We start from the raw sequence: 25,000 nt of genomic DNA, 5'->3' as shown, positions 1-25,000 counted from the left end.
ATTTCCTTTAACAATAAATGTTCATGGCCCCATATATCCTCCTTCCTCTCCCTCCTTTCCCCCGTCTATCATCATCTCTGCTCCTCCACCCTACACATCTTCCTGTACCTATTCTCCCCGCATCCCATCTTCTTGTTGTTCGCCAGTAGTTCCCTGAGGAGGATGCGTATTCCACTACAATAAGCTGTTGTTCAAACTGATAACTATATAATATAGTTATATACTATAACATATAACTAATCATATATTTTCGGTTGATCTAATTACAATTTATTTTACATGGTTACCAAATGCACCCATGAGTGAAATGAGTTACCAAGTACCAATTCAAGCGCCCTGCTCACGTACCTGTGACGGGTACTTTTAGGGATTGTGATGTTCCAGGGACAGGACAGTCATGCGCCCCACACCCCAACCCATCTACACTTGTTCTGTTTCCATCCCTACATCTCACCTGTGCTGAGGAAGGGGAAGGCATCTAGCCTCAGCTTGTCTCCCGCCTCGGGCCCTGGCGCTGTGGCCCCTCGTTCGAACAGCGAAGTCCCTCTGCCTGCGTCTGGCAAACGAGGGAACAGGGACTGTAGGGCCTGAGCGGGAAGAAAGGAAGAGAAAGAGGCGAGGGAGAGAAGGAAGGAGGGAAGTAGAGAATGAGAGAAAGAGAGAAAGAGAGAGAAGAAAAAGTGAATCCAAGGATGCGTTCATATCATTAAGAAGAACATACACATACATCCTCCTTCAAGACAGCACACGGATTCCTATCAAGCGTCTCTTCCCTACACCAGTGTCGGTGAGTTGCGGAGGGTAAAGCCATTTGATGGCGACGGCACCCTGCAGAGTGTGATGCAAACAGTGGCACAGTCGCAGCAAGGACAGGATAAAAGGGGGCGCCTGGGGACTCTGAGTGAATAGGGAGGTGGGAGGACATGGAGGCTCAGTGAACTCAAAGACAGGAAGAGTTCAGAGTCAAATGGAGGCCAATGATTAACAAGTGCAGGTACAAAGCATGGGTGTCGAGAGACAGGGGATTGTGGGACACTTTTCGGACCACACATGGGAGGAGGAGGAGTGTGAGGTGGTGACAGAGGAGGCAGAGGACACATCTGATAGAAGGGCAATAAAAATGAGTCTTTAATATTCTCTGTCAAGCCTGTCTGATGCAACTGTTAAGGGTTTGCCTTGTCAAAGTAAAATTTCTCAAATGTGATAAAAGAAGTCTCATAATTACACTTGACAATGTAAAAATAAAATGGGTCTTGGCGTGTGAGATATGTGGTGTGTGCGTGCACATTGCTTTCCATGTGTCAGTTTTTTTTCCGTTTTACTCGAGTGTGTATGTTAACTTGCACACATTGCATAGAGGTAGTTTCAAAATCAGCGAATAGGGGATAGGACAGAAATAAATGGAACAGTCGAATCTCTGGAGAAAGGGGGCGAGTGGGGAGGGTTAAGGTTTTTTTTTCTTTTTCGGTAGGACTTTGGATCAATGGCATCTGTCACCCCTCTCAGCCCCAAGTTTGAAAGGCGAGAGAGCACTTCCAAGCTGCATGATCTGCGTTGCTTAACAAACCCGCATTAATGACCCACGATTGATCTGATCTGACGAGGTATGCCCCCCCCCCTCCCCCCCAACCCCCCCACACCGCCTGCTTTACTTTTACAATGTCTTTCATTTTCAATCGATGACAGATGGATACAGTGCCATCGGAGAGACACGAAGGGGATGAGGGAGAGTGCGAGTGGAGGGGGGATAACGTCTCCTTTTGTTTTAAGGACAAGTTAAAACCGCCCCCCCCCTCCCTCTACTTTTCTCCTGTCTTTGCTGTCTGTCTCTCCCTTAAACCCCACCTTAAAGATGGCACAGATGCATGATTGATGAGTCCCCCTTTACAGTATAGTTTGGAGTCAATCTTTTACGTTTCTTATCTAAAGAACAGTACCATGAATGCGGATATATACAGCCATCTTAGTTATACACTTGATTGTACATGTCTAATTTAACCTCACTTTAGATGTCTTTGGCTATTAAAAAATAGCAGATATACAAGCTCATAGCGGCACCGAGTGCCGCGCTACGAGCTTGTAGATCTGCTATTTTTTCTATATCGTGAAAAATATTTATTTAGATTTTTTTTCAAAAAACTGTTAGAATTTAGAAAACATTTTTAAGAATCGCCTCAGGTCTTAAAGGGTTCAAATTGAACAAATACAACAACGCTTATAGATTTATCTCAACAATACTACATTTCATGGTGTATGTGTGTAGACTATAGAATGGTGGTTTGCTATTGACATCATTTACTGGTGGATTCCAATCACAAATTGATTTTCCCCATAATCCCACACCACATGAACGCACCAGACATCAGCAAAGTCGTCATAATATTATCAAACTCGAGTCAGGCCGGCTTTTATTCATATACCTCACCTCCGGTGTTCTCGTATGATTTATCTCTGTAAAAATTTCACGATCTCTCAGGGCAAACAATAAGTGAATTCAGTTGTCTTACAATCATCGGCTTCCATTACATACAGTGAATAAAAGATGGGCACGCTGAATACAATCCATCCTGCTCCTATCGCCTTAACAGGAATACACACAGCGCGGGCCTGGGAACTACAAGCAGCCAGATCGCTAGATTGAAATGGATTTCAGTTACTGGCATCAAATCCACTATTAATAAACAATTAAGATAATGCATAGGGTATAGTGGCATCCCTGGCTCTGTCTATCTCTCTCATCTCTTCCCTCATTTCCATCATCCACCTCTTCCACCGTCTTTTCCTAATCCCTCCATCAAATCAAGTCGCTAATAATAATGACTCGAGAAGGAATGGAGTTGTGCTAAGCACCAATCCTTCTCCATCGTCCAATCCTTCTTCATTCCACCTGCAAATCCTGCACTGATTACCGAATTAGGCTGAGTTCCAAAAAGTATAAAGTATATGAATAAAATATAGGTAGCACTAAAATATAACACACCTCACAGTCACCCCTTCTAATCCCTCACTCTCCCATCCTGCACGCACTCTCTCTTTCTCTCTCTCTCTCCTTTGATGCCATCCCCACTTCCCCTTCCTCTCCATACCTCCGGACTGCAGTCGGGCGCGGCGGAGCCCCCATTGAAGTGGTTCTGGGCGAGCAGGAAGGGAGAGCTGGCCATGTCCAGGAGGGGATAGTTCACCAGCACCACCTTGCTGAAGTTAAACTTGTAGGTGAAACGCTTCCCTTTGGTCTTGTGCAAAATGCGTTTGTTGTAATAGTACCTGAGACGAATGCCCAAAAGGAGAGTTACAATGGGGGATAAAGGGAAGAAATGAGAGGAAGAAAAGGAGGAAAGGATTAATTATACTGTATATAACACTTAATTCAAGGGTGTGCTTTCATCCATATGATGCAAAGGAGGCACCCGTTCTCAATGTGGGGTCTGGGGACCCCCAGGGGTCCTTGAGGGGGTTTCAGGGTGTCCTCAGCTAAATGGCTGAGAGTTAGGAACCAAATGGACCCTTACGGTTCAGTAACTGCAAGAGTGTACAAATGCAACCAAATGGACCCAAATGACTTAATTGAGGATTTTAGTGTAGCTTGGGGTCCCAGGGATAAAAAGGGTCCTTGAAATGAAAAGGGTTGAATATAACTGCATTAGGGTCATAGCTATGCTTGTTACCCACTGTTTCTTTCCTTTTATTTACCCCCTCAATCCACAAAACAACTGTCGGGAGCCTTGACATTACACACTATTTGCTTCAGTAAAGGCCTATTTGATTCTCCTGTTAATCACTTTCAACCTGGTGTCCCTATTTCGGGCATGTCATTATCGACAAAAATGGTCATAAATTGTGTGTCAAGATTAGGCACAACCTGACAGCCGAATGGATAGGGTGCATAGTATACCACATGGGTGCAAAATGCCTTCTACAGCATATCCCCGGTTTCAGTCCCAGCCAGCCAGACTGTTTGCTCTGTGTCATTCCCCATCGAAATAAAGCAGAAATGCAAAAAAAGGTCAAGAATAGCAAAACTTTCAGCTATTTACACTATTCATTGTATCTAAGGTGTATAGGGCTTAAGTGGTTAACTGACATCAAGCCAAGAAGCTAAACCTCCCTTTAACCCTTTAGCCCCCTTGAGAGTCAGGGTTCATTCTCCTCTTGATGCACAGCGCATCCCATGAATGAACTAGACGACGTGTTGTCATGGCGATGCGTTATGTATATCAACTGGTACGGCTGCCACCGCTCCCGGCAGAGAGGGGCGTCGTCACAGGGAGGTGGCGGGCCAAACAATGAGGCATCTCCATGGTAACGACCCTAGGTGTCTTCCCCTGGGCACGTCAAGCCGTCACCATGCCAGTTTCCTGTGCCACCCACAGAGGTATCACAAATCTATTGTCTCTCTCTCTGTGTGTGTGTGTGTGTGTGTGTGTGTGTGTGTGTGTGTGTGTGTGTGTGTGTGTGTGTGTGTGTGTGTGTGTGTGTGTGTGTGTGTGTGTGTGTGTGTGTGTGTGTGTGTGTGTGTGTGTGTGTGTGTGTGTGTGTGTGCGACGTGCGTGTGTGGTGGGGGCAGTATATTGTAAAGTAATCTTGTAATCAGACTAAGGTGGAGGGTAAACTGGAATATAAGAAAAACAAGTGCGTTGTTGTTTTCAACCACTTATGCCCAATATATTTAGTTGTATCGACGAATAGAAATAATAGTCAATCTATAAGCTAATAACACGTTGCACTTGCAGATCTGCTTTTTCTCCTACATAAACTTTAGAATTATTTGAAAAAAGTCTGTGAAATGTTAAAAGATTTACCATATAATGACATGCCTAACATAGGGAAACCATGGTTAAAGTTGTTTAGTTGCTGTGTTTCAAAGACATCACGGAGGGTACACAGAACATTACACCACTTCAGCATTACCTGTATGGTTAAGCAGCTTCTCATTATGCAGATATAACATACATCAAGGAGCACAGCAGTGTGTATCAGCATGTATTCATGGCAGTTGGGGCCCGGCGCACCGATGTGTTTGTGTTTTGCTTTGCGTGGCAATTGTGCCGTGGCCCTTAATTGAGCAATTAAGTAAGGCTAATCAAGGAGGCTAATTATGGCCCCAGCCAATTCATAACAATTAGACCCTTACGACAGCCCCCATTAACAAGAGGCCAAGGAAACAGAGGGAGGGGTGGATTGGGTTGGAGTGGGGGAGCGAGTTTCATAGTGTCATTTGCATAAGAAAATGTGTGCGTATGTGTGCGTGTGTGCATGCGTGTGCATGCGTGTGCGTGTGTGTGTGTGTGTGTGTGTGTGTGTGTGTGTGTGTGTGTGTGTGTGTGTGTGTGGTGCTGTAGGTACATAGTATACGATAAGACTATTGTTTTAATTGCTAGAGGCAGGTTTTGTGAACCAAGATTTTTATTTCTATTTTTGTATTTCTTTTAATAGGCATTGAGAGTTGTACATAGAGAGAAAGAGAAAAGTTCAATCTCAGAAACTCCAAGCAATTTCACATTGGGTGGGCTTAATTTTGAAATCCCTATTGAATTTTATATTTGGCAGCTTAATGGTGAACTTTCCATTACGATGTCCACAGATAAGGTGGAATTGAGGCTATCGACATTCCGCAGGAAAAAGCCTCATCTTTATCATTCCATTTTTACTAACATGGTGGGAGACCGGGATAGAGTGAGTATGGATCGATTCCATCAACAACAAAATATTGTTGTAAACCTATGTAAACAACGGTCTGATAATCGGCACAATTTATTTGATAACGGTTGTTGCTATTGACTGACATTTAAAATCTGCGGCTTGGCAGATAGGGCTAAGAGGGCCTATTGCATGTACCTACACACCGTGCGTGCGGCATGGCGCTTGCACACGTACGCACGCACGCACGCACACAGAAGTGCACAGAGAATCATCTCCCACATAGGTACCTTAGTGCCCTGCTGAGCTTGTCATAGTTCATGTGAGGTTTACATTTCCTCATCCCCCACAGTCGGGCCACCTCGTCCGGGTCCTTGATGACGAACTCCCCGTAGTCCCCCTGCCAGGCGATCACGCCGTTATACTCTTCCTTCTGCAGCAGCTCCAGGATGAAGTGCCACAACTGGATCTGCCTGGAGCCAGGGCTCGATTCGGGCTTGTAGGCCCAGTCTGGAAAGGCAAGGCCTGGGCAGAAAGGTGGGAGCAGGAAAGGGTGAGGAGGATGGACGTTAGGGGAGTGTTTCGGTCCAGTCTTCCTAGTATGTGCTCGCCAGGGGGGTGAGCTGCATGGCTGTCTGGATGACAGATGAGTTGATGGAGGTGAGGGATGATGTGTTTAATATCACAGCACGTGCCTTGAGCAATGTTAGTCTGTGCTAATGCCCTCTAGCCTCAACAGATTGGTCAGCGGGATGATGACAGCTTACTGGGAGAGATCTGATGGATACTCCGGGAGCCGGAATGCTAAGGGCCCACACGCATGCAAGTACGCATGCACGCACACATGCGCGCGCACACACACACACACACACACACACACACACACACACACACACACACACACACACACACACACACACACACACACACACACACACACACACACACACACACACACACACTAATACTAATACTACTAACACATTATCTATTAGAATTAATTTATTCTTTGGGCTCATCCTTTGCAGTACGTATTGCTGCCACCAACTAAACTCATACAAACGCTGAGGAGATCTAACAAATTGAAATTAGTGGCAGCAAATTAATTAGTTTGACATTGACACTTAAAGTAAGTGTGTGTGTGTGTGTGTGTGTGTGTGTGTGTGTGTGTGTGTGTGTGTGGGGGGGGGGGTCTTTATATGCTTTCATTTTTAATGAATGGTAGATTACTTTGTGTTTCTGTCACTTGTCTTGTGTAATATTAACATAGTATCAATTATGTGTGTTATCAATTGATCAACTTTCATGATTCAGAACATATTTCTGTTCAGGCTGTGGCTGTCAAATTTGCCTTAATTTGAATTCAGTTTCAGAAATAAGGTCTACTTAAAATGAAAGGTTACTTTCAGAATTAAATACATAACCTCTAGAAGACTGATGTAACAAGGCAACACCACACCTGTGGGACTCTTGAACCCCAAAGGGCCTGGTAATGACTGGCTGTTCAACCAAATTTAAATGGTGAGACTTTTTCTGTTCCGGGTGCCACTGTTCCAGAATCTTTGATCAGGTGTTGGATTGAGAAACCATGATCTACGGACAGAGGCATGTCGGACACCAGTCCTAACAAGATAGAAAGCCTTGTCTTAAGATTATAATGATCGCTTAGTGATTTTCAATTTAGTCACATTTCTTTACATTCTTTTAAGAAATTATATGAAATACATGTAAAATAAAATAAATACAAAATGAATACAATTTAATTAAATTAAAATCTACTTTGCATCACTCAATAATCCCCCAGTATATATTTCCTACTACAGTGTTGCTCATACTATCTCAGGTTATTTGTTAATTGGGCCAGGGTGTGCAGGTGAGTTCAAGTGCAGAGAGTCAGAGCATTTGTCATGTAATTTCATCAGTTACTGCTGTAACTACACACACACACACACACACACACACACACACACACACACACACACACACACACACACACACACACACACACACACACACACACACACACACACACACACACACACACACACACACACACACACACACACATGTACTGACCTGGTGTCCAGAGAGTGGGCACAGGGGGAAGCAGCAGATCACTGACGCAGTTACAGTCCATGCCTCCGCAAAACACCTGAGAACAGAACGGAGACCAGGTGAGGGAGAGGAGAAGAAAGAGCAGGGCAAAAGGCAAGTCATCCATGATTACTCATCTTTACATCACCCCCAATTGCTGCAGTGGTGGAGCGGCAATAGTAGGAGACTGTGGTCGTACCGGGCAGCTCCCATGCGGTGAATGTTTGTAACAGTGGGAGTATGATGTTTTAACGGTGTGAGTATGAATGTTTGGAACCGTGTAGGTATGAGAGAAAGTGAGAGTGGCTGTAAAATAGCAAGCCACACTCATTCAACTTTTCCAAGAAATATAAAGTGACTTGTTTGTAAACCGGATGAATTGAATGAAAGATAAAGACATTTCAGAGAAGAAGAAACATTTTTATTTACACTAAAAATAAATGAACCTGCCTTGTCTGTCACTTTATTTTGGGGAGCTAAAGGAAACAGTTGGTGATTCTAAACTTTGCTGAAACTCTAGTTAGAGCAGAAGGTTTTTATTTTATAGTAGAGCAAGGGATTGTGCAAAGATCTGAGAGCCAGATATGGGTAAAAAAAAAAACCTTAAAATCAATGTGAAATATGACAGCCTGGAAGTAATTTTCTTTCTTTTGCCCCCTTTTTTGTGAGAGATCAGGGGTTTGATGGATGTGCTCTATGTGTGGCCACTGGAGGCTGTGTCTGATGCAAGGGCTGGACATTCCTGTTAGAGCATTGCAAGGAAAATAAATTAAGGAAACACGTCTCTTCAAAATGTAGCTTACCTCACGTCATCCCTCTCTCCCCTTGAATCAGATCTCATTTTCCTCCTTGACTCTCAAATTTACAAGTTACCCATTTAGATTCCTCGTGGACTTATATTGGACTTTCCCCATTAAATGAGGCAAAACATTACACTATTACAATATTTTAGAAAACACCCTAAAACTTTGCGGTTAAATAGCCTGCTGATCAATAAATATCCATAAAGTAATGGCTTGCTGAATAATATAAAACAAAATTATATCACACCCCGACGATAGTGCAGCGGGACTACTCCACAATAATTCAGATTTCTTGATGTCCTAATATCTAACACAAATACGATAGTGAATCATCTACGTCTGTCTTTTTTCTCCCTTTCACCACAGGTGGGTATTTTCAGACACACGCACGCACGCACGCACGCACGCACGCACGCACGCACGCACACACACACACACACACACACACACACACACACACACACACACACACACACACACACACACACACACACACACACACACACACACACACACACACACACACACACACACACACACACACACACACACACACACACACACACACACATCTATCACAGCCTACGTGTCTTTCACGTGCCAGCACGCCATTTGAGTGCACAGACACACCGTAAACAATGACGCAGAGTGGTCTGTTGGGTGGTTCAAAGGCGGCTGATAATAATGTCTTGTAAATAATTGCGCAGGGAGTAGGTGAGGAGATGTGCGTGTTTCCCTGACGAGCAGATGGGACGGTGAGGTGGGATCTCGTTTGGATATTACAGTTTCATCAGGGGTTGTTTTACAAAGCTTGGATGGAAGAGATGCCCTGCTGCTACCGTGGTATCTGTAATGCCGGCCTCTCCATCTCTCTCCCTCTTGACTCTCTGGCTCTATTTAATTATGCTCTGTGAATTTTGGATTTTCCCTCCAGCATTGAAATAGAACGTGAATTATTAAGGTGTGTTTGTATAAATTATTATTGCTAACTCCAGGCATTTCTCTCGCTCTGTATTCTCTGTCTCTCTCTCTCTCTCTCTCTCTCTCTCTCTCTCGCACACACTCACACGCACATGCACACACACACACACACACACACACACACACACACACACACACACACACACACACACACACACACACACACACACACACACACACACACACACACACACACACACACACACACACACACACACACACACACTCACACTCACACTCACACAGACACAGCTGACACACACGCACACGCACACGCACACGCACACGCACACAATCTCCCACTAAAGCTATACTTAGTTGCACACTGAAAATATGAAAATAGCAGATCTAGAAGCTCACAACGTATCAAGAGCAAGACATCAGCACGACATGTTGTGAGCTTGAAGATCTGCTATTAGGATGCACAACACCAGCGCAACTGAGTATAAATCACGCTTGACTCTCTCACATGTGCGCTCGCCCTCCCCTCTCCTCTCCTCTCCTCTCCTCTCCTCTCCTCTCTTTCTAGTCTTTGGATTTTTCCCGTTCTCTGTCTCCCTCTCTTCATCTTTGGTCTGTCCGGGCAGTTCATTTCTTTCGGTCTTCCACCACAGGCCCAGTGTTCATTTTGCCTCACTCATGTTGTTTTGTTTTTCATCATTTATTGTTCTTAATCTTTTATGTTCCCTTCTGTCTCTTTAGGGCTTGTGTCTCGGACAGCTGCGTGCGTCCCCAGCTATCTGGACAAAGTTATGATAGGCTAACGGTTCAAATGAATAAACTGTTTCAAATTTAATTGCAGTCTTTAAGAGCTCCTTAAGTCCCGCATTTAGTTTAGTTTAGCTTAATGCATGATGTAACCTTTGTGAATGATAAAACATGATAAGTGGACTATAATGTACTGTACCATAAGTCATAAGGAGTCAATGTGTATTCATCGTAAGACTGCAATTCTGATTCGCCATTGATGCAATTATAACATATTTTTATCAAAAGGCGTCTCTCTCCATTAAAATGCTGATATCTAACCTGTACATCTGTCTGGGGGCCTTCTGTGGAAAAAAGGCATATATGTCTTTTTTATATATATAAATAAGATATTCTTTGTGTTTGCGATGGTAATCCATATACCTTTCCTCTACCCCCGTGGGCATTGGGTCATCAATACTGCATCATCTGTTCATTTACGGCGTTCTCTTGGTCCATGGCATGTATATAAGCTAACCTCCTCCGAGGATGTTATATATGGGCGCTCCGATCCTGTCGGGGGTCTTATCCACAACCTTCCCTTTACCGACCGCCTACGCACCATCTCATATCACATCTACCTATACCCCCGTCCTTCCTATCCTTGTCCGCCAGCACATCCATACAGGTGAATCCTCTGTTCCTTTTTTTCCCACTCGACCTTTTTATTCTGTCTTTCACACTCACACATGCACACCTTTCTCCCTCCTGCCCCTCACGCCCCTCACTCTCACACTCTCCTGGTCTGTGTGTTTTCCTTCTCCGCAGTAATTTTCCGTTTGATTTCGGAGGTAATGCATTTTTTACAAATCAAAGAGGAAGCGAGGCTGCCCCCCCCCCGCCCACCTCCACCTCCACACATAGACACACACACACACACACACACACACACACACACTCCACACTGCCCCTCCCTCCTCCTCTCCGATTGCCTTCTCTCTCTCTCTCTCCCACTCTCTCTCTCACCCGCCACCACCCCCCACCCCCCCTCGGCCCCCCAGGCCAGAGAGGAGATAAAGGAGCCCCCATCATTTCCTTGTTAGTTTTGATTTGGGCAGCACAGGGCTTTCAAGTTCCCCCCCATCACCCCCAGAAACATTATAACTAGCAGCCCAGGGAATACTGCTGCTACACACACACACACACACACACACACACACACACACACACACACACACACACACACACACACACACACACACACACACATATTCTGAGGCACATGCACAGATAGACTAATGGATCACACATGCACAATATACACACAGTCACAAGCAGATGTGGCACGCATACACAAGTACACAAGCGTACAGGTAGGAGACTACACACATAATGATAGCACACACAAGCTGCACACACAATGAGACCATAGATACTGACGGAATCAATACAACAACACACACACACACACACACACACACACACACACACACACACACACACACACACACACACACACACACACACACACACACACACACACACACACACACACACACACACTCACACACACACACACACACACACACACACACACACACACACACACACACACACACACACACACACACACACACAATTCATCTCAATGGGTTGAAAGAGAGAATAGATTAAGATGCCAGCATATTGATAATATTAATGCACACACCTGCACAAATCATAAATGCAACAAAGTGCACCAAAAACAGGGAAACTTATTTTGCACCAGTCCAAATCAAAGATTTATCGGGGACAAAGGGCCACATTGTGTGGGTGATAGATTGCAATGCCAACAGTAACAAAAACACATTCAGCACACTAAAGTAATGCTCTCGGCAATAGGCCCTGGAATGTACTGTAAGTCCTTCATTGCATTACATCAGGGATTTTAAACCTTTTTAATTTCAAGGACCCGCAGTTTGATTTGCATTAGGCCATGGATGCGATTTTTATCTCTCTATCTTTTTAATCTACACTGTAAAATCCTCTGTGCTGATTTAACTCAGAGGTAAATTAGCACAGAGTTACAGACCTTTGGTTTCTGACTTTCAATCATTTAGCTGGGGACCCCCTCGAGGACCCCTGGGGGTCCCCAGATCCCACGTTGAAAACTACTGCAATGCGTTACTACAGAGTGGTACAGTAGGCTACCTAACTATGGCAATTCCCACTAGTGTGTGTTGACTCATAACAGTGCTGTCATAATTCAATACAATTGTGACATGCTAACTTTAGGTTGCACTGCATGTTGTGACTTGAGGCCAACTAAACCTTGTCCAGGACCAGGCAGATCAAAGCTAATTGGTTGCAGTGGCAAGTGAGGTTGCAGAGGCCCGCCGCTTTGTTTGCGTTTCTTAGTTTACAGTATGTGGTAAAACTGTATTTGTGAGATCTTATGAGAACCCTCTCCATACAGTGAGAGTTAATGCAATATTGCTACTTCTGTTTCCTTGATCTCAGAGCACAGAAGCAACAGATAAAGATGATCGATAATATTTGGAAGAACTCAACGTTCTATACCAAAAATCAACACTGACACAGTGAAAGGAATACAGTTGGTTAATGTTCCCCCTGGAATATGGATGTTGGGGTTTGAGTTGTTAGATACAATTTTGAGGTACTTTTACTTTACTTGAGTATTTCAATTCATTTATTCTGTTATTTTATACTTCTACTCTACTACATCTCCGGTCAAATATTGTACTTTTTACGCCACCATATTTGACATCTTTAGTTATTAGTTAGTTGGATAGTAAGTGAATATTCGCCAAAAACAGCAGATCTACAAGGACACAAAGCATATAGCAACACGATGCATTGTGAGCTTGTAGATCGGAAGAGATTTGGTGTAGAGGGTAAAAGGAGGCGACCAAATATAGACCCCTGGGTTACCCAGGTCAATGAAGTATATACTGTAGGCTTCATGTGGTTAAGCTACCCAGCAGCATATAAAGTAATTAAAATCAGTTGCACCTTTAGCAGCTGCAACATTCAAGTGATGAACACATGAATGCATAACTAATTACAATCCAATAATGTGATTGTGCATGAGTGCTTTTACGTTTGGTACTGCAAGTACAGTAAAGTATATTTTGATACCAATACTTTTGTACCTTTATTCAAGTAACATTTCGAATGACTGACATTGTGGTATTGCTACTGAAGTACAAAATCGGAGTACTTCTTCCACCGCTGGTAGTAGACCACACAAAGATGTTGTAGAATGACTGGTCGGAGGGTGATAAGGGGGGTAAAGCCTGACACTTGAACAATATTATGTCTCCAATGCTGCTAAAGTTGGAAAGAGACATGGATTTGATATATAGGGAAAGATACAGAAAAAATCATGAGAAGCATGAAGAGTCTGGCCAGTCCCGCTCTCTCTTTTTCCACCAGATGAAACGAGGCTCTGTACATTTGTCTCATCTTCCCCCCTTTTTTTCTCTCTTTGCGCTTGCCCCTGAAAAAGGGCCCAACTGAACTCTCTCTATCTCTCATTCCACATTCCTCTCCCTCTCTCCCCCCCCCCTCTCTCTCTCCCCCTCTCTCTCTCTCTCTCTCTCTCTCTCTCTCTCTCTCTCTCTCTCCTTCTCTTCGTCTCCCTGGTTAGCTCTGACACACTGGCCAGCCTCGGGGTGGAAGAACAGAGGGACTCTGCTATGGGTTTGTTAGAGTGAGAGGGGTTGAGAGGAGCAGGCAGAGAAGGAGGAGGAGGAGGAGGGGAGGGAGCAGGATGAGGTGGTGGTGATGGGGTGGGGGGGGGTGATGGTCAGGAAGATGGAATATGGACCTACTTATCCTTAATATTAGAAGAAATATCAACTTCCCAAAACTGTATTTTATCTGTACTTTTTTTCTGAATTTCTTTGGTCATTTGGATTTGGAGGGTCATATTTTTCATCAGCTGTCAACACCAATCGACCTCAAATAGCTTTTTAATCGTCTATATGTTAGAATCAGAATTAGAATCAACGTTATTGTTACACCACAGGTTTAGGTTTACAGGTGTACAGAAGTGCATGGGTGAAATAAATTCGTTTTACTTATTTTCAGAAAGAGAAAAGAAAAGAAGAGGGGTGACAAGGAGAGCAGGGAGAAAAATAAAATCGAACAAAAGATATACACACGTATACGCATACCCAGATGGTACAGTATATACAGTATGTATGTACATGTTACTTAGCAGGCTGGTAATTGTCTTAAGACAGGCCATATCTGACCCTCATGAGTCCGTCACACAACTTAGATTGGGCACTTTTCTTTAATGTGGCATTTGTTAGAATTTCATATACATTTTGTGTGTTCAGTCTTATTTTTGATACAAGTTTGAATTTCCCTGGTGGATAGATATTTATTTATTTATTTATTTAATCTAATATTAAGTGGAAATGTGGTGGTAGAAGCTTTCACAACACTATTATCTTGGCCAATTATCTTGGCAAAAAGTCTTGTCTATGATTAATAAAAAATAAAATGGTATACGTATATTTGGATAAATATCATTCATTCATTCATTCAGTTTTGTTCCCTTTAGTCTTCTTTAGTGAACTGAACTGAACATTACCTGGCAGGTTTTCTTTGAAAATAAATATATATACATATTTTTTTTATTAATATGGAGTTGAATTTTGTAATAAAGTTGTATGTAGCCTGTCAAAGTCAAAATATTCAAGTGTACCTACAGTACATCTTCAGGAATATAAATGTAGGAAACTTTAAATGAACAAAAATCCAGTTTGTAAAATGATTGTGCCATGGTCAACAAACACCCTATTTCAAAGGAAGAAAAAGTTTTGCTTTAAAGATTGATATTGGCTAGTAAGTGGGTGAGAAGTTGAAAATATTGCTTAGGTTATACACTGGACTGTGATAAATAAAGAAAGGTTGATTTTTAAAACTGGATGAAAGCTGGAAAACAAGTTTAAGAAGAGGTGAGTAGCTAGCCTATACACGCGATGACGCGGATGTGTGTGTGTGTGTGTGTGTGTGTGTGTGTGTGTGTGTGAGAGAGAGAGAGAGAGAGAGAGAGAGAGAGAGAGAGGAGAGGGGGGTGGCTGCGCATCGGTGGTACAGTTTGGAACAGCGGCCTTAAAAAATAAGGAAAATAAGGGGGAAAAGAGGAAGAAAAAGTATCAATCGATAGGGTTAAATTATTCATCGTCATTAATTATCGATCGCTCTCCGCTGCCGGCTCGTCCGCCTCGCGCCAGAGTTGAAAGGAGGAAAGCGCGCTTTATTAAAACCGGCTCGAGCCTCATTGTTTCATGTCCCGCGGCAAAGAAAAAGCTCGAGCTTGGCTCTGCCCGCGCCAGTGGAAAACACACACCGCACATACACGTACGGGCAAGAGCACGCACGCGTGCGTGTGTGTACTTGTATTAGGCTACTATACTTGTGAGGACCAAATGTGCCCACAAGTATAGTAGAATTAGAGAAATAGACATTTGTGAGGAACATTTTCCTTACTTTATTTTAGATATAGGCCTAGTTTATAAAATGAATGTCCTAAAATGTTGATGTCCTCGCAAGTAATAACACACACACACACACACACACACACACACACACACACACACACACACACACACACACACACACACACACACACACACACACACACACACAGGTTGCGTTTCCTCCCCTTTGCGCTCTCTCCCTCTCTCTCCTGCTTGCTCTCTCTCTCTCCCGACGCACGGGGGAGAGCTTTGGGGAGCCTCGCGCGGTGTTCACGGGGCGGCTGTGTCTCGCGTGGATCGATGAGGGATCAATGGCTCGCGCTGACTAATAGCCAGAGAGCGCCTTTGATCTCGCGGCTGAGAGATCAAACCCTGCGCGCGAGAGAGAGAGGGAAAAGAGAGAGAGAGAGAGGAAGAGAAATCGGAAAAGAAACCGCACAGGCGAGCGGACCTTCACGGACGCACGTATAGAGACGCACAGAATATTATTAACCGTGACATTACAAACAGGCGTTTGTGTGTGTGTGTGTGTGTGTGTGTGTGTGTGTGTGTGTGTGTGTGTGTGTGTGTGTGTGTGTGTGTGTGTGTGTGTGTGTGTGTGTGTGTGTGTGTGTGTGTGTGTGTGTGTGTGTGTGTGTGTGTGTGTGCACGCATGCACATGTGGTGTGCATGCGTGTGTGTGCGTGCGTGCGTGCCTGCGAGTTGATCTGGGCTGGGCTGGGATTGTCGGCTGATTTTAATGAAGTTTCACAAGGCGAGGAATAAGGAATGAATAAAATAATGTCCCAAAAAGTTGACATGACCAACTTGCCTGTGTGCGTGCACATGCGTGCGTGTCTGTGTGCGTGTGCGTGTGCGTGTGCGTGTGCGTGTGTGGGTGTGTGTGTGTGTGTGTTGTGTGTGTTTGTGTGTGTGTCTCTAGGAATTTATTCCTCACAGCTCACACACCTCCAACCTATATATTGTTGTTGGTTGTGACATCATCAGTTTGAGTGAGACAGAACCATCTGTTGTTTCCAACTTCACGCATGCAATCAATCTCACACACCTTGTTCAGCTGCCGGGTGGGGGGGGTGTCTACATCCACCTGTCCTGAAGAGACTTGTTATTCCATTTTTAATCATTCTTTACGCTTCGTGAATTATGCCCTTTGAATAGCAAAAACATTCTTGCTTCCTAACCCTTCCCACTTCACCTCAAGCTGACGACCGAATAAGTGTTTTGCAAAGCAGAAAGAAAATCCCAATTTCCACGGATTTTAGGATTGAACGTACGTTCGTTATATAGAAACCAATACAGCCTTAATACACCGTAAACTCCTCAGTGTTACATACTCTTGGAATAAAATGGTAATAATCTAGACCCGTGGTTCTCAACTTTTTCAGGGCTTGACCCCAAAAAATAATCATATTTGAACTGGTGACCCCCACCCTGACAAGCACTTGGAATGTAGGAGTTTAGGCATTCCATTTTGTTTGACTTTTTTTTTTATTAGGTAGGCCTATTAAAAATGTGTCTTAAAAGTCCTTAAATTGTCACTTCACTGTCATATTGGGAGCCCCTGGAGATCCCGACCCACAGGTTGAGAACCACTGGTGTTGCTATATGGCCGATTGTGTTATTACAAGTCGTCGTCTTCACCAAAGTAGTTGTCCTCTGCACATGCCTGTCTGCACTCTCACCTGGCGAAGAAACTTGTTACAGACCCCGCCTTTCTCCCATCGTCTCTCCATCCCTCCCTCCCACAACTCTCTATCTATCCCCCTCTCTCTTTATCCCCCTCCTCCCTCCCTGGTCAGTGAGTTACTCTCTCTATCGCTCTCACTTCCCGAATTAACCACTCAAGAAGTCACCACCGACTCAATCAATACCTCATACATAAACCCCGCTATAATCGCTCCCCCTGCCTGTCTGTCTGCCCCCCCCCCCCTCCTCCCCCCTCTCTCCATCCTCTTTACCCCTTCTCCGAGCCTCTCCCTGACACTTGTCTGTTCCTCTCCTCTATCGCCGACCGTCCCTTCAATGCCCCCCCCCCGTCGTCGTCGTCGTCGTCGTCATTATACTCGTCAATGTGCTGGTTATTGTTTTGAGTGCTCATCTGTATCCGAAGTAGCCTTAATTACCTTAACCACTTACCATGGGGTAGTCCCTCAGGGCTCAATACTAGTGTATTTTCTGTTTTCTGTTATTGTGGGGAAAGCTTTCGCTGTTGTTGGGTGGCATAAGCTTATCGATCTGCTATTTTGTCTATCTGCTATTTTCACCGAAAGCTTTCCCCACAATACGGATGCTGGGGTTCAAGTGGTTTCAAGTGGTTAATGTAGTATAGGTAGGCCTATAGTCCGATCTGCCATATTTGTCCTGGACACTGTCGTACGACCAAGTAGCCTTATTTATGTGCAGAATGATGAGCAGCATTGTGCTGTGTGGCTGGCCTGTTTGTATCCCCCCCCCCCACCCCACCAAGCAAAGATGATGAGCATGGGGCAATCATAAGACGTTTTTACCTATTGAAATGAAAAAAGCAATAGACTTGACAAAAGGCAATTTTTGTAACCCTCAATAAAAATAAACATGAAACACCTCACGACTACAATTCTCATAAGTGCCTTATACCAAGAGTGGCAATGCAGTCACTCACATAAGCTATTGCATGCCAAGTCCAGGGGTTACAAATGCATAGGGAACACTATTTTTTTGGCCTACTAGTTAGCCGGTGGAGTTGTCTAGTCTAGTGCTTCGCGCGCACACACACACACACACACACACACACACACACACACACACACACACACACACACACACACACACACACACACACACACACACACACACACACACACACACACACACACACACACACACCACACACACACACACACTCTCTCTTTCTCTCTCTCTCTCTCTCTCTCTCTCTCTCTCTCTCTCTCTCTCTCTCTCTCTCTCTCTCTCTCTCCCCCTCTCATCTCTCTCTCTCTCTCTCTCTCTCTCTCTCTCTCTCTCTCTCTCTCTCTCTCTCTCTCTCTCTCTCTCTCTCTCTCTCTCTCTCTATCTCTCTCTCTCTCCTCAAGTCTTTTTGATTCGTCCGCGCGGTTTGATCTGCGCGAGAGCGAGTTTTGTAAACACATATTTCACGACCATATAGCCACGGGCAAGGGGAGCGCGAGGCGAGGAGAAGGGCGGGAGCACCAGCACGCGGGGAAAGAGGGAGAGGGAGATAGAGAGAAGGGGGGGGTTAATGAGCGCGCAGGGTGGAATGCCGGACGGACAGCTATGCATGTAGTACAGTAGCCTACTGTATAGACCAACAAAGACACATGCACGTTAATACATGCAGTCAGTCACAACACGTATAGAAAAAGATTTGCAAAACACACACACACACACGCACGCGCACGCACGCACACACACACACACACACACACACACACACACACACACACACACACACACACACACACACACACACACACACACACACACACTCACTCACTGAGAGAGAGAGGCCCTAGTAAAAAAGCACCATGATGGTTGACGAAATGTAAAGCAACAACTTGAAAAACGGTATCAATGTAGCCTGTTCCTCAATAACTGGACATTGCAACAATGTATTTCCCAAGTTGACATTTACACACTGAAACCGTCAGTGTTATATCTCTATAACTGAACTTAAAGCTGCGAACTTATTAGAGAGGGGGGGTATAGGACCAGGGGGGAGGGTGGGGTAGGCCTACGTTGTTCCGTGGGGTCAGTATTATTCTCCATTTATTAAATGAAGAATAACTACTGACCCCACGGAACAACTAACCCCCCCCCCCCCTATAACTAGCGCATCTTCTTCAGTGGTTGGAGGTGGTCTCAATTAAAATGTAGCGCTTCCTGAAGCTCATAGGCCCTGGCCAAGGAGAGAATCCCTTGGATGAGACTGAGAGGTAGATATTTGGGAGACCATGGGTTCAAACTGTGTTAGCTGCAATTACTTTTCTCTGTCGGAAGAGGCCATACAACTTACGGATTGCAGCTTTATAAGAGAAGGGTGGGGGGATCGACAGAGAAAAATGAGACCGGTGGAGTGAAAGAGAAAAAGATGCATCTCGTTTTGGAATGAACACATAAAACAGAGAAAACAACAACCGAAAACAGATTATAGGCGAGCAAATAAAGCCGAGCACAGACGGTAAACACGCGGCAGTGTGAGTTGAACTAATAAAAGTGCGAGGCTCTCATTCCTTTTCCACTTTGAACATTGTTTTTTCATCGCGGCATCTGGGGTTCCTGATCCACTTAGGTTCGATTGTTTGAGTAATGGTGCTAACCCGCGTTGCCAGATTCTGCGAGAGAAATAAGCAACCAGGTCTAGGAAAACAAGCCCAAAAGAAGCATCTTGGGTCACATGAGCACTTTATGCAATGCGGTGTGAGCTTGTAGAGCTGCTATTTTCAAAACACTCTTGCAATAAAAATGTGGCATATTTGGAACGTTTTTGAAACATTCTAACAACACAAATGCTCCCTGGCTGGCACAAAACATTTCCATGAAAATATTTGAGAACCACTGGTTTAAATAATAACATTTTTTTTGGAAGCAAGCCTAAATAAGCAACTACACTTTAGAAACAAGCCACAAAAACGCAACCCGCAACTACCAATATTTATAAGTAACTTTAAAGACAAACAAGCCCAAAGTTGCTTATAATAAGCCGACATGGCAACACTGGAACTGAACGGACTCCGGAGCGAGATGTGAAAGAGAGAGAGAGAGAGAGACAGACAGACAGACACGGGAACATGAATAAATAAATAAACAAACACATAAAAAGCAGTCCTGAAATATCTTTGAGTATAGCTTACAGGCCTAACAAATAAGCAGACACAAAAGGTAAGGTAGCCTACTTTTAATAATAATTAACTGAAAATTCTTCATGGTTAATTTAACACTGAGAGTGTAAAAAAAATGATCAATTTTACATTCAGTTTTAAATTAACATGGAGGATTTTACTGGGTAACAATTATAGCCAACACAGTGAGGCAACATGCAGTCTAATTAAATTAGGCCCGACTTTTATAGCCAGTCGGGTGGAGAGTTAAAACGGATCACATTTACAGTGCTTTTTTCCCCTCCACTCTAATGTTTGTTTGTTTTGTTTTCCTAAAAGACATGAAACACTCCTCTACAAATCCTGCTGAAATCCCTCGCGTCGGTCGTTAAAAAAATGATCTTTTTCATTTTCCTTTCCTTGCTTTTTAGGCTATATAGCTGCTTTTAAAAAGAACTGCTGCGAGCGGTGAAGTTGGTTGTCAATGCTGCATGTGAGACGTGCGGTGTGTGTGTGTGTGTGTGTGTGTGTGTGTGTGTGTGTGTGTGTGTGTGTGTGTGTGTGTGTGTGTGTGTGTGTGTGTGTGTGTGTGTGCAGCGCGAGCGCGTGCGTGCGTGTGTGTGCGTACGTGCGTGCGTGCGCGTGTGCGTGCTCTCTTTCTTCTCGCTCTCTTTCTGTCCGGGGAATTGTTCTCAGCGTCCACAAACACATTGCAAATACCCGCCGGCCCTGGCGGCCCAGCTCCATCGATTTCTAATTAGACGGCAGGATAATCGTGGAGAGCGATAAAAAACGGAGAGAATGCAGCGGACGAGTAAATAAATATATAAACGAATTAGACCCAGATTAATTGAATGAATATGAGCATTAAAACGAAACAAAGGGTGAACCCGCATCCGCATGGCAAATAAACCTCGCACTATATATTATTGCACCAAATAGCCTATGGTACGACGAAAATAAACAACAAGATATAATATTCTGTCTAAATAAATATAAAAATAAATGTCTATCATGTCTTTTTTTATCCAATAGAAATAGCCTGTCATTTTTTAAAATATTGCTTTGCTGTGTGTCCGTGCACCACGAAGAGACTGGCCTACATTGATTTTGAAATCAATATCTCCTAATAATACACAACGCAATGGATTTAATGGACGTAATATATCAAAAACAGATTTTAAAAGAACTGCACGAAAAACTCCTCTTCATGTTGCATAATGTTTCTCATACGGCCAATCTGACATTTTGTTTTTGTTTGTAACAGGTAGCATATTTGCTTATGAAGGTGACTAATGCAGTGGTTCTCAACCTTTACTGTGACCCCCCAAATAATCATATTTGAACTGGGGACCCCCCCACCCTGACAAGCACTTGGAATGTAAGAGTTGAGGCATTACATTTTGTTTGACTCAGTTCCACAGATAAATATAGTGAAAATAGAAGATCTACAAGCAATTTAGCAAGTTTGCCCCTTTCTGATATTATTTAACAATTTGGCCAATGTTTGATCAGTTTTTATTGTACAGTTTGTTGATTACTTTTGATACAGTATGTCTTTTTTGTTTTTGGTATTAAAAAGGTCTTACACGTCCGTCCGTCCGTCCGTCCGTCCGTCCGTCCGTCCGTCCGTCCGTTCACTGTCAAATGGGGACCCACCCAAAATCATGTGGGGACCCCCTTGGGGGTCCCGACCCACAGGTTGAGAACCACTGGCCTATACTAATAGTATAGGCTATGAAGAAGGTGACTAATAGACTAATGCATCACATGTCACACGTGTTTTTTCCCTACAAATAAACTGATAGGCTGGCAGCCACTCGAACGATCAGATGTCACGTGACATTGAACTTGAACGTATAAAGCCGCCGCCGGATTATCTAACTTCTTTCTACTTGACTCAAATCTCCATCCCGCCTATCCCCCCCCCCCCCCCCCCCCCCCCTACACACACCCCTGTCTGTCTGTCTCCTGACAGAGTGTGACAAGGGGTTAGTCCGGGGGGCTCAGGTAGCTCGTTTACTTTAATTAACGTTTCATCATCATCCCCCTCAGAGCAGGACCGCAGCATACGGTCTTTTCCACGCGGCACTCTTTCATGCCGCGCACTGACTCTTTCTCTCATCCTCGTCCCCGGGTCCAGGCATCCATCCATCCATCCATCATCCCCCTCTCTCCTCTCCCCGTCTCTCCTCCTCCTGCCGTCCTTCGGGCTCACCTCTCATCTTTTTCTTGAACCACTCGCTATAGCTCTCACTTCTATTCCTCTTTCCCCTCGTTCGGCCCATGTCCACTCAAGCATATAGGCCACTGCTGCCCAGTGTAATAATTCAAGCACTTTCACTCCTCGCGTCGCACTTCTTCCTTCCCCATGGCCCTTTCTATTCCGTTACTCTGCTTTCTCACTCTTTGACCCCCACTGCCCGCCTCTTTTGTCATAATGAATGATGGTGATTATGTGCGGAGTTACAACTGGCCTAAATTCTCAACACATAGGTTAATCTCTCCCAAAGGACAACTCAAACTGTGATGTCGCTTCCCCCTTTAGTCCATGTCCACTCATTTGCCGACGAAACTATTTGAAAGAGAAGCTTAAACTTGTCACTCACTCTCAAAACAAGCCCGACATCGGACATCCCACACTGCGGGTTAGTTAGCCTGTAATAAATGTATTAATCTACCGTTAAAAGTTATACGGATAACTTGGCCTTAATGCGCATTAATGTGCCTGGAACGGCTGGTCTTATTATGAGAGAAGTAGCCTAAGTAAGTAAGTAAGTAAGTACGTTTTATTTATAAAACACATTTCAAAACAGTGTTACAAGGTGCTGTACAATGGACCACAATATAAACAATCAAGTTAAAACATGGCAAGAGTTGGCTAATAACGCAGAGAAGAGACAGATAACATGCACGCAGAAACTGGGCTGTGTGTGTACAGTGTATTATATTGAGCCATTATTTCCCACTCTGCTTGTTGTTGTCTTGTTGATCATCACTGCTCATTGTCGTTAACGGAATACCGGACGCCGGAAGGACTGGTATTTTCCGTTTGAAGTTCACGCGGCTCATCTCATTATAGCTCTACCGCTGCTCATCTCTTTCAATGAGGGAAACGGTGTGCCTACTGAACTCCCCACAGAACACTTATATCCCCTCTTTTCCCATTCAATACACCGTCGTACGGCGAAGAATATATAGGCTACCAGGCTTAAAATATACGGTTAACTTGAATAATTTCACCAAAATACGTGTTGGCTCTTATAGAAGTAAACCGTTTGAAAGACTGCTTTAACGTTTCCTTAGCCTAGATCATACATCAGAACCGCAGGGCATTGGTGGCCTATATTTGGTGGACAATATTTCGGAAAGCTTTCGAGTTGTCTATTTGATTGTAAAGTTTTAAAGATATATATTTTACATAAATAAAGAATAAGCAAGTTCAGCCCTTTAATGTTTCGAATGTTTTGACCAATTTGAATATTGGTAAATGTAGCCTATAACTAATGCAGGCAAAATTATACCAACAATTATTAATAAATAATAATAATTATGCACAATATTTACATATAATACGCCAATTAAAACAATATTTAAACACTGATAAAGTCTCCTATATAATGACATGCAGAAGTCTAATATTCAAAAGATTAATACCTATATATAAAAAAATGTGAGAAATGAAACAAAAGCAAATGTAATTCTGTCAAAAGAAAAGAAAAACACCTATCTGTAAAGTATATAGATGTGGGGGAAGATGTGATATGAAGAAAATGTAATTATGCTGAAATCAAATGCATATCTAACAATTAAATTGGAGACTGCAGTGGTCAGGTGACTGGTGTTGTCTAAGGACTAATGCAAGGGGCTCTTAAAGCATTTCGATAGGAGTCAGGGCTCTACACTAGTAGAGCCCTGAGTCCCTCAGGGCTCTACTAGTGTATTTTCTGTTTTCTATATTGTGGGGAAAGCTTTCGCTGAAAATAGCCGATCAACAAGTTTGTTGATCGGCTATTGTCAGCGAAAGCTTTCCCCACAATACGGATTTTGGGGTTTAAGTGGTTAAACTGAAACACTTATAGTGGAAACTGGATTTGGAGCCTTGTGGGGTTAAGATTAAGAACATAATAAATTCCACCCTGCCCTTAGGGAATACAGAGGTGAACATTCCCATACCAATAAAGAGAGGCGCGTAAGACTTGCACTATCATCAGGCCTAAAGCTCCTTATAAAGCTGTGGAGACTCCAATTCCCAGGATTCAGTGCTGCTAATAGCTATCTCCATCTGTGGATCCCAGAGGACCATGGCCAATGCTCATGTGTGTGGGAAATGTAGTTTTATTGTAGTCACATAATGGCCGTGAACTCAATCTGTATCTTTCAGCCTCATATAGGTGATAAAAATAAAAGATAATGTACAGTATATGTAAGACAGATATGGAAATTAGCTTGGTTTTGGCTTATCATTTTGGATACAACACTATCA

General features: G+C 43.7%; 1 protein-coding gene across 1 annotated transcript in view; it reads right to left on the bottom strand.

Moving 5' to 3' along the window:
- erfl1 (Ets2 repressor factor like 1) overlaps positions 1–7,774 on the bottom strand; it is a gene marked incomplete at both ends in the record, with an annotated part of 10,734 nt that extends 2,960 nt beyond the window's left edge. The window contains 4 exons of the mRNA XM_084052468.1: positions 455–587; positions 3,087–3,264; positions 5,928–6,162; positions 7,714–7,774. Coding sequence (XP_083908594.1) covers positions 455–587; positions 3,087–3,264; positions 5,928–6,162; positions 7,714–7,774 — 607 coding nt within the window. The remainder of the gene's footprint in view (positions 1–454; positions 588–3,086; positions 3,265–5,927; positions 6,163–7,713) is intronic.
- Between the last annotated feature and the right edge of the window lie 17,226 nt (positions 7,775–25,000).

The sequence above is a fragment of the Gymnoscopelus microlampas genome (assembly GCF_963454915.1).
Source record: "Gymnoscopelus microlampas genome assembly, chromosome: 3".
Lineage (NCBI taxonomy): Eukaryota > Metazoa > Chordata > Actinopteri > Myctophiformes > Myctophidae > Gymnoscopelus > Gymnoscopelus microlampas.
The sequence above is the reverse complement of the archived record's forward strand: the minus strand, read 5'-3'. Positions and strand labels throughout refer to the sequence as shown.